The sequence below is a fragment of the Gracilinanus agilis genome, chromosome 4 (assembly GCF_016433145.1).
Source record: "Gracilinanus agilis isolate LMUSP501 chromosome 4, AgileGrace, whole genome shotgun sequence".
Lineage (NCBI taxonomy): Eukaryota > Metazoa > Chordata > Mammalia > Didelphimorphia > Didelphidae > Gracilinanus > Gracilinanus agilis.
In genome coordinates, this window is record NC_058133.1 from 257,575,167 (window position 1) to 257,587,652 (window position 12,486).

At 42.0% G+C, this 12,486-nt stretch overlaps 1 protein-coding gene across 1 annotated transcript; it reads right to left on the reverse strand.

The window, feature by feature from the left end:
* Positions 1 to 4,268: 4,268 nt before the first annotated feature.
* PRRT1 (proline rich transmembrane protein 1) lies at positions 4,269 to 8,576 on the reverse strand. The gene is made up of 5 exons (XM_044672314.1): positions 8,285 to 8,576; positions 8,031 to 8,143; positions 6,417 to 6,955; positions 5,785 to 5,970; positions 4,269 to 5,426 (listed from the first exon to the last, which is right to left on the reverse strand). The coding sequence occupies exons 1-5, from the start codon at positions 8,386 to 8,388 to the stop codon at positions 5,250 to 5,252; spliced, it is 1,119 nt and encodes a 372-aa protein (XP_044528249.1). The 5' UTR covers positions 8,389 to 8,576; the 3' UTR covers positions 4,269 to 5,249.
* Between the last annotated feature and the right edge of the window lie 3,910 nt (positions 8,577 to 12,486).

The window sequence follows — 12,486 nt, forward strand, 5'->3', positions numbered from 1 at the left end:
CTGAATCTAATTTTGTGCTATAATAAGCTACTGGTCTTAAAATATTCCTGAATGATTGAGTGAGAACACTAGAGGCTATCCCTTTATCCTCATGTAAAGGAGAAATAGTTTGTTATGATCAGGGATACCTAGGGCTGGAGCTGATAGAGTTAGTGATTTTAATTTCTCTATTGCATGGACATGGTCTTTAGTCAGTTTTAACGGTTCTGGAACTTCCTTCCTGGTTAGCTCTATCAGAGGTTTTGCAATGTGAGCATAACCTGGAATCGAGTTTCTACAGAAACTCATTATTCCTATAATTGCCCTGAGCTGCCTTTTGGTCTTCGGCAAACTCAAATTTTGTATATCTTGTATTCTCTTTTGGGAAATTCTTCTGGAGCCTTTTTCTAGGATGAATCCTAAATAATTTACTTTTTCCATCACAAATTGAAGTTTCGATTTGGAAATGTTATGGCCCCTTTTGCCTAGCTCTTTGATTAAGTGTATGCTATCTTTATAACAGTCTTCAGTAGATGGTGACATTAGCAGGATGTCATCAACATAATGTACCATTTTGCTGTTTTGGAAAGTGATCAACTCAAGGTCTCTTTGTAGGATTTGACAGAAGACCGAAGCTGAATCTGAAAATCCTTGGGGCAAATGGGTCTATTGGATGGGTTTGCCTTCCCATGTGAAAGTGAATAGCTTCTGGCTGTCTCTGTGCAAGGGAATAGAGAAGTATGCAGAGCTCAGGTCCAGAACAGTAAACCAAGCAGCTTCGGGTGGTATTACTGCTATGATTTGTGATGGATTCGGTACCACAGCATAGGTCTTTTGCACATGGTAGTTTGAGATCTTGTACCAAATGCCATTGAGTCTTCCCATCAGGAGATAATTTGGCTTTCTTTACTGGCATGATTGGTGTGTTATATTGTGAAAAGCCATATTTTAATATACCCTACTCTAATAAACTCTCTATGATAGGTTTCACTCCCTCTATCACCTCTTGGCTAAGTCTGAATTGAGGAATTCTTGGAGGTAAACCTTCTTTTACCTCTATTTTTACTGGTTCCGCTGATAAAATCCTGCCCACTTCATTTGAATTTTTAGCCCACACATAATCAGGGATGTCATCAGGAACCTTATAGATGTTATCAGTTGATTGGTATGATGGTTCCTCACTACATAAAATAAAATGGGATGGTGTTTTAGAGATCTCTTGGGTAGGTGGAGATAAATTTGTCCATCCGGTTGACATTGGATGGTGGCAGCCAATTTGCATAGGATATCTTGTCCCATGAGGTTCAAAGGACATGATGGCATCAATAAGAAGGTGTGTTTGAGAGTTAGAGGTCCGAATTTTACCATTTTAACTTTTAGCTTCGGGACTTGTTGTGCTACCCCAGAAGCTTCTCTTACTCTTAAACTGTCTTGATAATGGCATCCTTCGGGTGCCTCGCGTAAAACGGAACAAGTCGTACCAGTGTTCAGTAGTCCTTCATAGTGTACCTCTCCCCCCTCTCCCCCGATTTCTAAGGTAACTAATGGTTCTCCACTGTCATTGGACTTCACTGGCACTAGGGGAAATAAAGAATCCTCAGTTTTGTGCGTATACTTATTATCGATCCAGTGTTGCGTATGGTTATTTGTATCTAAACTCAAACTTCCTGTAGCACCATCATATATAAGTATTAATCATTTTACTTGGTATTGGTTGGCTATGCTGATTTATTTTCTTCTAAAAATTCTATTTGTCATATGGGATGTCTGTTTGGGAGTAGAAGGGAGAAGGATATTTGGGATAATTGGTGAAATGAGAAACAGAAAATATAAAACTTATCTAAAAAATAACTTCAAATTTACAGGGAAGAAATTGGAAATGTAGAGGGTTGGTTAAGAAGGAGAGTAATTACTTGGGGATGAATAGTCACAAGCAAAATAACAAAAAGGAAATAATTCCTACCCTCAACAGGCATTCTGAAGTGAGAATGAAAAAGGCCAAAAAAAAAAAAAAAAAAAGAAAAAGAAAAAAGAAAAGGAAAATACTAAGATTAAGGGGTAAAGTGGTGAGGTGGTAGAGAGATAGTTTTCCTTAGATTGTAGCAGGAACTGACAGAGTGAAATGAGCAGAACCAGGAGAACAATTTTTATAAGGACAGAAATATTATAAAGAAAAACAACTTTGAAGGGCATAAGCACTGATTAATGCAATGACCAGATGTGTTCAGAGGATGTATGGTAAAGCATTTATAGACTTCCTGGAAGAGGGATGATGATTAAATGAGTACAGAGACATACTTGTTTTTACATGACTATTGCATGAATTTTTTTTTTTTGCTTGACAATTCTTATTTGTTTTTAAGGATTTTTTTCTCTTTCAGTTTTAATTAGGGGAAAGGTTCAGAGATGTGTGAGCATATGTGTGCATAGGTATAGGCAGGGTTAGCAATAGAGCTATCTCCCCTCCCACTCCCCCCAAAAGGGGACCTTTGTAAAATTGTTTTAAATGCACAGAAGACAATAGAAGCATGTTCTGAAAGAGATGATCACTTAAACAATGGGAGATGACAAAACAATCAAGGCCCAGGGGGTAGAGTACAGGTCCAGAACAAAGCCTGGGGACATCACTACTGTGTCAGAGTATGAAAGGAGACTGAAGAGTGAACAAACAGGTAGGAGAAACTGAGGACTGTAGTGTTATGAATTTCCATGAAGGAGAAAGTGTCCAGAAGGAAGTGATGATTGCTAATATGAAAGTTACAAAGAGATCAGGTTGAAGATAGAAAAGAAATTGGTTCATTGAGTTTAAGTTGGGTTGTGGGGTCAGAACTGCAGACAACAGTTGGCAGAGGAATGTCAGGTAAGGAAAAAGATGTCTTTTTCTAGGATTTTAGTTATTAAAGGGAGAAAATATATAGAATCTGAGAGTATGGTATGCTCAATCAAAGGGCTTCTTTGTGAAGAAAATATATTATATATATATGTATATGTATATATATGTTTGCATACCTACACATACATATGTAATCACTTTATATATGTATATGTATATATATATGTATGGTATGCTCAATCAAAGGGCTTCTTTGTGAAGAAAATATATTATATATATATGTATATGTATATATATATATGTTTGCATACCTACACATACATATGTAATCACTTTATATATGTCTCTAAACTTTAAAGTACTATTTAAATGAATGTTATCAATAATATTATAGACATGTATAACCCAGATTGAATTGCTTGCCAGCTCCTGGAGGGGGAGGGAAGGAAAGAGGGAGACAATTTGGATCATATAACTTCAGAAAATGTATGTGGAAATTTATTATTAAATGTAATTGGTAAAATTTTGTTTTAAAATCAATAATCTTGTAGGAAAGATCAATAAATTGGGAGAGATTGAAGATATGGGAGAGGATGATGTAAGGGAAAAATTTCTAGAGAATAAAGGAAAATGTGAGGTCCTGGACACAAATAGGGAGCAGAGCTTCCTCTTTTGCCCTCCATGTAATCCAAGGCCTTACTTCCCTACAGAGTTCCCTTTGTTGAGCCCAGGATGAGCCGGTACAGTCCAAAATGATTGAAGAATCATCAGTCCCACCTAACTTTACCCAATCCCCATGCTTGTGGTAAGAATTATCTATACAGACACCACCTTTAACTCCAATTCTACTCTTTAATGCATTTTCTCACTCTCTTTCTCTCTTCGTTGTCTCCTGACTTTCACTGTCTCCACTTGGAAATGTCTATATATACTCTAATCTTTTCTCAACTTCAGTATTACCACTTCATATGTTGGATTTTTCTCCTTTTGACAGCCAGTCTAGGAGATCCTGGGCCTGCTTTGTACACTGTTCTTATTTCACCATCCTTGTCTCCCAACATGCCTGTTCCCTGATGGAAAGAAAGAAAGGAAGGGGGGAAGTTCAAGTGGATTCATGAGGACATTAGACAATCTGCAAGTACCAATTTGCAACCTTTCTCTTCCATTCCTGGCTGAGATTCATAGAACCATAGAAAATCAGAACTAGAGGGGCCCCTAAAGACCAACATTTTACAAAAGAGAAAACTGGGCCACAGAGAAGGAAAGTGCCTTATTTAAGGCCATATGATGAGAGTATTATCTCTCCTGCTGCAGTCATCTTTCCAACATACCCATATTGCCTTCTCTATTTCAGGTGAAATCTGTATTTCTCTCCCTCAGCCTCTCTCCTTCATTCTCCATTAATCTCTGTCTCCCTCCCACACTGATGAGATATGGATGGGGTAGGTGGTGAAGATGGGCACAATGTGCTGAATGTTTGTCATAGTAGTTTGGTGAGTTCATCAGTAGTCTCCAGAATTTGGGGCAATAAAATCACAAGGTCTCTTTAATCTCATCTTTGGGAATATCACACCATCTTTGAAACTGTACAGTTTGTCAAACAATGTATGGGGAAGGGTGGGGAACAGCCTGAGCAGGTTGTGGGAAGATGAGGACCAGAGAGTCAGGGTCCTCAGAGGATAAGGGGGTGGCCCCTAAGTGCCTGATCTCCCTCACCAAGAGAAAGGGAGTGAAGTTCAAAGATTTATCTCTCCTTTTCTGGCTCTTCTGCCTGGGGAGAATGGGAAGCAGGGTATGATAAGGGGAACTTATTCCTTGGGGTAACAGTGGAGGAGGTTCAAGGAGCCAGAAACCTCAAAGTCTCAAACTACATATAAAGGACAACCCAAAGACTGGGATCATGAAGGGGAAAGGGGCCTCCCAGGCTGTCACAAGAGGTTGGGGCTGTACAGGCATACTTAGAATTGGCAGATCACTCCCTAGAAGGTGGGAGAGGCCTGAAAAGCAAGTGGAGTTTAACACTGGGAGCCAAAGGAGAAGCTTTGCCAGGGCTGGGGGCAGACCATATTGGAGACTGAGCCCTGAGGCTCAAATTAACCCAGAGTGATAAGGGAAGTCTGTGTGCTGGACCCTGGGGAGGGAGGCTGTGGTTCTTAATAGTTTGAACCAGTGGGGAGTTGCAAGCTTCTGTATCTGACCGTGGGAGTTCTGAGGCTCAAGGGAACTGGGTTTTGAAGATATCCCAAGGGCCATATTTAGGAAATTCCTGGGGATCTAGTTTTGGAGTTTCCTTTGATGGAAAACATTGCGGCTAGGTTTAGGGTTGTTTTCAGCTTTGGTGGCTCCATAGGCTGGTTTGATGAGTATTTGGGGGTGGGAGAGGATTGAGGGATCATCACTCCGGGAAGGGAGTCTCCAGGTTGGAGGAGAAAAATCCCTAAGGATCCCAGTCGGTGTCGTGATGCTGTGCAGCTATGATGATCACCACTGTAAGAATGGTACAGAGCACCATGGCTGCAATGCCCACGGCCAGGGAGATGAAGGAGAAATTCCGAGCCTCCCGAGATGCGATCTCTGCTGACACCATGTCTCCGCGGGCCAGAGCGGTCCGCACCTGCAGGGGAGGGAAGAGGAAGACCTAAGGTCAGGGAAACCCCACAAACGCCTCAGCCCTGGACGAAAGGTGAATCTGGAGTCTCCTCTCAAGATCCTCACAGTTTCCAAGGGCCCAGCCTTTGGCCTCTCTCTTCTTATTAGCCATACTAGGCTTGGGAGAGAGAGAGAAAACCCCGAGTCTGCACAGTCCAACCCCAACCACATCCATCCACCATAGTAGAGTCTGAGAGGTACCACGCTACGGGGTTCCTTAGTCTCCGCCCTCTCTGCCTCTCTTCCCGCCCCCTTCGGATTCTACGGCACATTCTTTCATTTCCGGCCCCTCCTCCTGGCCCCTTTTACCTCCACCCCCTCACCTGCACCGCCTTGAAGATTGCAATGATGCCGGTGGGCCAAAAGCAACAAATTGTAGTGAGCACGGCTATTGGCAGGTAGTCGTGGGGCGGACGCCTGGGCTCTAGAAGGGCTAGTCCTGGGCCCAAGGGTGGGGGGGAAAGCGTAGGAGTCACTGCTGTCCCTCCCGGCGCGCCTCCTGTGTATGGCTGAGGAAAGAAAGGGTAGGGAAGCAGGGTCACAGACAGAACCTCGACCTGATCCCCTCCTGCACCCTTCCAGTGGCCGAAAGAGAGTGCAATTTGCAGTCAGCTGTATTATTTGAAAGTCACTCTTTCTAATAAAAACTAGTGTAACCCTTTGTTCCTCAGGGAAACGAATCTCTGCTATTCCCAGTTCCTCCACTCCCAGGCCTCTTGGGTACCCCTTCCAGTGCCTCCCACGTCTATTTCCCAACGCCCCTCCTCATTCCATTTTCTTGATGTGCCCCTTCCCTTTTTTATTCTTGCCAGTGCCCCCAAGCCCTCCCCACCTCCATCCCGGTTCCCACATTTTCTGGCCCCTTACCTCCTCTCCTGGTTTTGATGCCCTTCATAAACCACCCCAACTTCCCCCTTCCCAACTCCCTTTCCCCCATCTACCCTTCTGCACTCACGGCGCCCACGGGGTAGACGGGCAGATAGGCGGTGCAGGGCTGCAGCTGCAGGGGATACCCAGGGGCCACGTAGCCTCCAAGGGGCAGCGTACCCACGGTACCTGGGTGTGTGGGCACCACAAAGCTCTGTGCAGGAGCAGGAGGAGCAGGCGCAGGTGGGGGCGGGGCGGCAGCGGCTGGAGGGGGTGGGGGCAGTGGACCCTCAAAGCGGGTCTCCTGGAGATAGGGGTCTGGGGGCAGGCGGGGCAGGGTGGCACACCCAGGAGGGGGAGCCCCGGGGGCAGGTCCAGGGGGGGCGTGGTGGGGAGGACGGGGCAACGTAGCGGAGGACGAGGGGCCCCGCTGGGCAGGGGCTGCTGGGGAAGCCAGCCCACCTGCCCCTAATCTTGGGAGTGTGGCGGTGCCAGACTGGTGATAGTGGTGGTGATGGTGGTGATGGGAGGTGGAGGGTGCCTGAGGAGGTGGGGCAGGGGGGTCGGCTGGCGGCTGTGGGGCATTGTAAGGGGGAGGAGAAGTATGAGGAACGGAGTCCGGGAGACCTGAGGTGGTGCAGGCAGGTGGAAACAGTGGTAGGAGATAGAAACAGAGGAATACGGAGAGATGCAGACGACATAGGAGTCAGAGACACAGAGAAAGATGGGGAGACCGACACAGATAGAAATAGGGTCAGGAAGACAGGAAGAAAGGAAGAGAGAAATAAAAGATGTAAGTCTCCATCCTTCAGTTTGGGGGTGGGGAAGGGGTTAGATCTAGGCTTTTCTCAATTTTTGAACAAAACCCCAGCCCACCCCAGTCAAAGCCTCCTTTCTTAATCTATTTTTTAAGTCACTGTGTTCTCCTGCTTATGATATCACCCCTATTCCCCCAAAGTCTTATCAGTTCCCAGGGTTCCTTCCACATGCACCTTAATGTGCGCCCTCTCCATCTGTGAAAGCCATTTTCTATATGTTTGTGTGTTAATAACACACTTGGCTCTGGCCATGCAAGACCATGACAACACATGACAGTTTATGCATTAATATGTGCTCAGCTGTCCAAATATGTCTCTTTGGGTAGTAGACCCACTTACCTACCTGTCTCACTAAGAGGAGTTCAGAAATTTCTTTTAAAGGAGAAAAAAAAGTACTAGATTCCTCTTTTTCCCATTTGAGCATAAATTTATGATTCTCCATAAGTGAATGTGACTGTTCATATGTCAGTGTATCTGCATAGCTGTCATTCTGTTATTTCATGTTGTGATACATGTGGATACCCTTTTATATCTACATATGGACACCTGTGGTCCTTACTATCTTTCCCTCAACCTTTCTCCCGTCCCTTTCCCCCCTCCCCCCACCAACCTGGGGAAGAGAAGAAATGAAGCAAAAGTGGGCAGGAGGAAAGGGAAAAGGATGGGGATTAAAAGCAGAGAACCTGAAATGAGGAGAAAGAGGAAGGAGAAATGGAGGAATTAGGGAAGCAGAAGGGAGAGAGGGAAGGATGAATCCAGAACCAAGTCTTGGGGACCCAGGAAAATGGGGGAAGGGGGAGGGGAGCCTAGGCTGTGGAGGTCAGAGAAGGCAAGAGGATTTATGTGCTGGGGGAAAAAGCCAGAGAAGGAAGAATTTTTTTTACCTGACTTTTCTGAGGCCATGACTGTGGGATCCAGAACGCTGTGGATGTGGAGTCTCTTTATCAATTTGGGGATTCTAGCAGGCACCAGAGGCCAGAAGCACAGATGGCGCAGCCTGAGAGAGCAGAAGAGAGATGGAGAGATGAGAGATGGAGAAAGGGGGAGGGAGGAGGGGCGGAGGAAAAGGGGAGAGAGGAGGGGGAGCTTAAAGGGACCAAGCTGGGGGGGGGCACCCTTCAGACATACCCCTACTCACTCTCTCTTGGCACCACCTCCAGTCCTGCTTCTTTCTTCCTTTGGCCCTTCTGGGGGGGGATCAGGGATTCTGGCCTCAAGATTTTGATTTTCTGATGTTGCCATGGAAACAATCTGGAACCGAAGCAGGTGGGGTAGAAGGAGGAGAGAACTAGAGAGAGAAGGGTCTTTTCAGTCTCTAATAATCCACTGAAGTAACTGAGTTTGGAACAAGAAAGACAGAAAGGGAAGAGGCTAATTCTTTCAGGCACACAGATGTCCATTCCTCTGCTTACATTTTTGATGCTTTCCACAGGGACTGAAGTGTCCAACCTTCTTCCAAGTGAAGTGGAGCACTTCATAGTTCAATTTAATAGAACCGGTATTTATTTTTAATCTATTGATTAATATACTGGCCAAGACAATCTTTCCTACTAAAAGATGCACTGAAATGAAGTTGCAGGCAGTTTTTATTTTTACAGAGGTGCAGGAAATGGATGGGCTTAAACAATACCATGCATAACTTTTCCTTATAGGGTTTTCTTGGCAAAAGCAAGCAAATCTTATCTCACAGAAGCAGATGTGCCATTGGTGTTATATGCAGAATGTTCAGTATAGTCCATTGTTATTATATTTAGCCTTAAACTGTATTTTGTTCTCCATTATTATCATGGAGTAATTTCCTCACATACATTTAACCATATGTTATTTTGGATTCCAGCCTCTGAGTTTTCTCACAGGTTACCTGACTTTCTCATGGGAATTCGAGTTTCTGATTAATAAAATTAATCTGCTTCAATTTAATCTACTTCACAAGAGACTGACTTCTCACCTTCATCTCCATGTCGAAATAGCTCCCCATCTATCCACTGGCTGAGAAGACAAGCACTTTGGGAATCTATTTATAAGTATGACATGGAGGCAAGAGACCAAAGCTTGTCACCAGTTAGGAAATCTTTGGTCCTTGGGATTCTTCCTAGTAAAATAGGATTCCAATGACAAAGATACTTGGGAGTCTCTGTTTCGTGATAAGCTCACTGGCTCATAAAAGGTGGCAACAAGTATAGGGTCAAATCCCTTATCCTCTAGCATTCAGAGATGGATTGAGTAAGAGTACAGATGGATATTAGGAGGGAGAGATGGAATGTGTAGTGGAAAGAATATTAAAGTCAGGAGACCTGAGTTCCAGCCCTCATTCATTAGCTTTTTGACCTTAGGCAAGTAGATAAATTACTCATCTCAGAACCTTGGTCTTCTCAACCATAAAATGGGGATAATACTTGTACTACTCACCTTCCAAAGCAATTGTCTTTCAAATAAGAAATTAATATGTAAATGAGATAATTTTCTTGACCACCCTTTCCTCCCAGATAGCAACTTCTTTCTGGATTTTCTGGATTCTACTCTCAGCTCTCTTCCTACTTATCTAACAAATCCTTCTTAAGTCTCTTCTGGTGATTTATCATCTATGTAATGCTAGTGGGTCCTAGGTCCTTTTCTCTTAGCTTTCTATACTTTTCTTGGTGACCTCATCCATCCATTATTATTATCAATCCTCTATGTAGATGGTTCTTGATAATATGATATGATACATACAGCATATGCATATATGCATATAAACATTACATGTTACTATATTATATTAATAGACTATCAATAGAATGTTTATATATAAGTAAAGTATATCTATAAATTTATATCTACATATAGATATATATCTCTAGTCTCTCACCTAAGCTCCAGTACTATATCATAAACTGCCTATTAGATATTTAGAACTGAATGTCCTATAGACATCTCAGATTCAACCTATGCAAAACTGAACTTATTTTGATCCTCAAACAGACTTCTCTTTCAGGCTTTATTTCTGACAAAGGCGTGACTTTTCAGTCACATGGGTTCATAACCTCAGAAACATTCTCAAATCCCCTCTCTCACTCTTATCGAAGACGCAACCAGTTGCCAATCAGCAAAATCTCTTGTTCCTGACCCTTTCTCTTCATTTACATAGCCACCATCCTAATTGGGAACTTCACCTCTTACTTGGGCTATTATAATTTCCTCCTAATTATTCTCTTTGCCTCAAATCTCTCTCCTTTTCAGCCTATCTTCTACAAGCAACCAAAGTCTTTTTTCTTAAAGTGCAGATCTGACAATATCACTCTACCTCAAGTCAGTAAATACTAAAGGCTCCCTATAACTTCTAGGATTACATTGAAATTCCTGTTTGGCATTTTAAAGCTATTCACAAACTAACCCCAACTTTACTACTCTCTATGAACTCTAGAGTCCAGTCACACTGGCCTGCTTGTTGTTCCTCAGTGATGACACTCCGTCTTGCAGTCTTTCTCTTTTGCCTAAAATTCAGTCCATTCTCATCCCAGCCTCCCTGATTTCCTTCAAGATTAAGCCTGATTGCCACTTTCTGCATGACAGCTCTTTTAAATTAAAAAAAATTTTTTCACAAACTTTATTTTCTTTATTCACTTTATTTTCTGCCACCCCAATTAAAATGAAAAGACAACAGTTGTAATGAATATATATATATGTACATATATATATATAGTCAAGCAAAACTAATCTTCATGTTGGCCATCTCCAAATATATATATATATGTTTCATTCTATATCTTGAGTGTTTCCCCTTTCTACCAGGATAAAGGTAGCATTGTTTATCACTGGTCCTCTGGGATCATAATTTTTATTATATTTATCAGAATTTCTTAAGTCCTTCATAGTTGTTTGTTTTTACAGTGTTATTGTTATTGGATATGTAGGGCATATGTGTGTTGTGTATTTTCTATATAGGTTATGTATGTCAACTTTAGTTGTCTTAATGTAGCTTTCTAGGGAGCAAGAAAAACTCTTTGAAATCTAAACCTTCATCTCTAAGAGAGAGACTTTGATTCTTGCCTGGAGGGGAGCAGTGAATTGGGGCCACTAGGTCAGCTATTCTGTTCTCTTCAAAAAAAGAGGTTCCACACTAGAATTATATCTATTTGCCCATACCCTAAATATTTCTAGGGCAAATGATTTTTAGGTTTAAGCTACTTCCCTGGTTGCTATCCCTTAAAGGGGAAAGAGTATCCCAGGCTTAAATCCTACAGCTTGACTGCTTTTCACTCACTTTATGTAGTTATACATAAAACTACCACAAAGAGTGGATATTCAATAAATACATTTATTCAAGCAGATAAAAAAGTTATATATATATTAAAATATACCAGGCAATACAGAGTCAATGAGTAGAGATATCTTACTATCTGGGAGTAGAGTTCTCTTAATTTAACCAAGGGAGTGTTTGATCTCACCCAAGGGGAAACTTCCCAAAATCTTTAAGGAGTTAAACTAGAAATTAGGGATATTTTGGAGTGTCAGCTTTCTTCTATGCACCTGTCTTTGAAAGCTCATTCTCTTTCCATATTTCTCCTCAAGGACTCAGAAATAATGTGTCTATCCTTAAAATTAAAAAAGAGAACCTCTTTGCTCACAAGCTCTTAAGCTAAGTGTCCCTTTCTTTGGTCCTTGGTTTGGGTTTCAATTAGTATGCTCTGTACCAATAAGAAGTGTTATGCAAACAATCTAGACTTTAACCCAGGTTACATATAAATAATGTGTGTGTACATATAAATATACATATTGTCCTCCTGATTCTAATCATTTGCTTTGCATCAGTTTATAGACTGCTTCCAGGTTTCTCTGAAACTGTTTCTTTTATAATTTCTTATGGCACAAATGTATTCTATTACATTCATATATCTTAATTTGTTCGACATTTCACAACTAATGGGCACTCTCTTGGTTTCTAGTTCTTTGACACTACAAAAAGAGCTGCTATAAATGTTTGTTCATATGTGTCTCTTTCCTCTTTCATGAAGCTTTTCCTAGTTCCTTTCCCTATAATGCCTTAGGTTTCTTCAGGTCTGTTTTGTATACACTTATTCTATGTTCTCTGTCTTATTTGGATGTAAGCTCCTGGAGGGAAGAGACTGTAAAAAGTATGGGATAAATGCTAATTGAGTAATAATATCTAGTAACTCAAATCCCCTCCAACTTTTTGCAAAGGTAAAATTGACAGGTCTAGACAACAGATTGGATATGTGTAGGTGAGAGATATGTGGAGAAGATGATGACACCTAGGTTTGAACCTAACAGATTAGGAGTATGGTGTTGCTCTCATTATTTTTTGTCCTTTATTTTCTTTTCAGTTTTTTTTAAAAATTA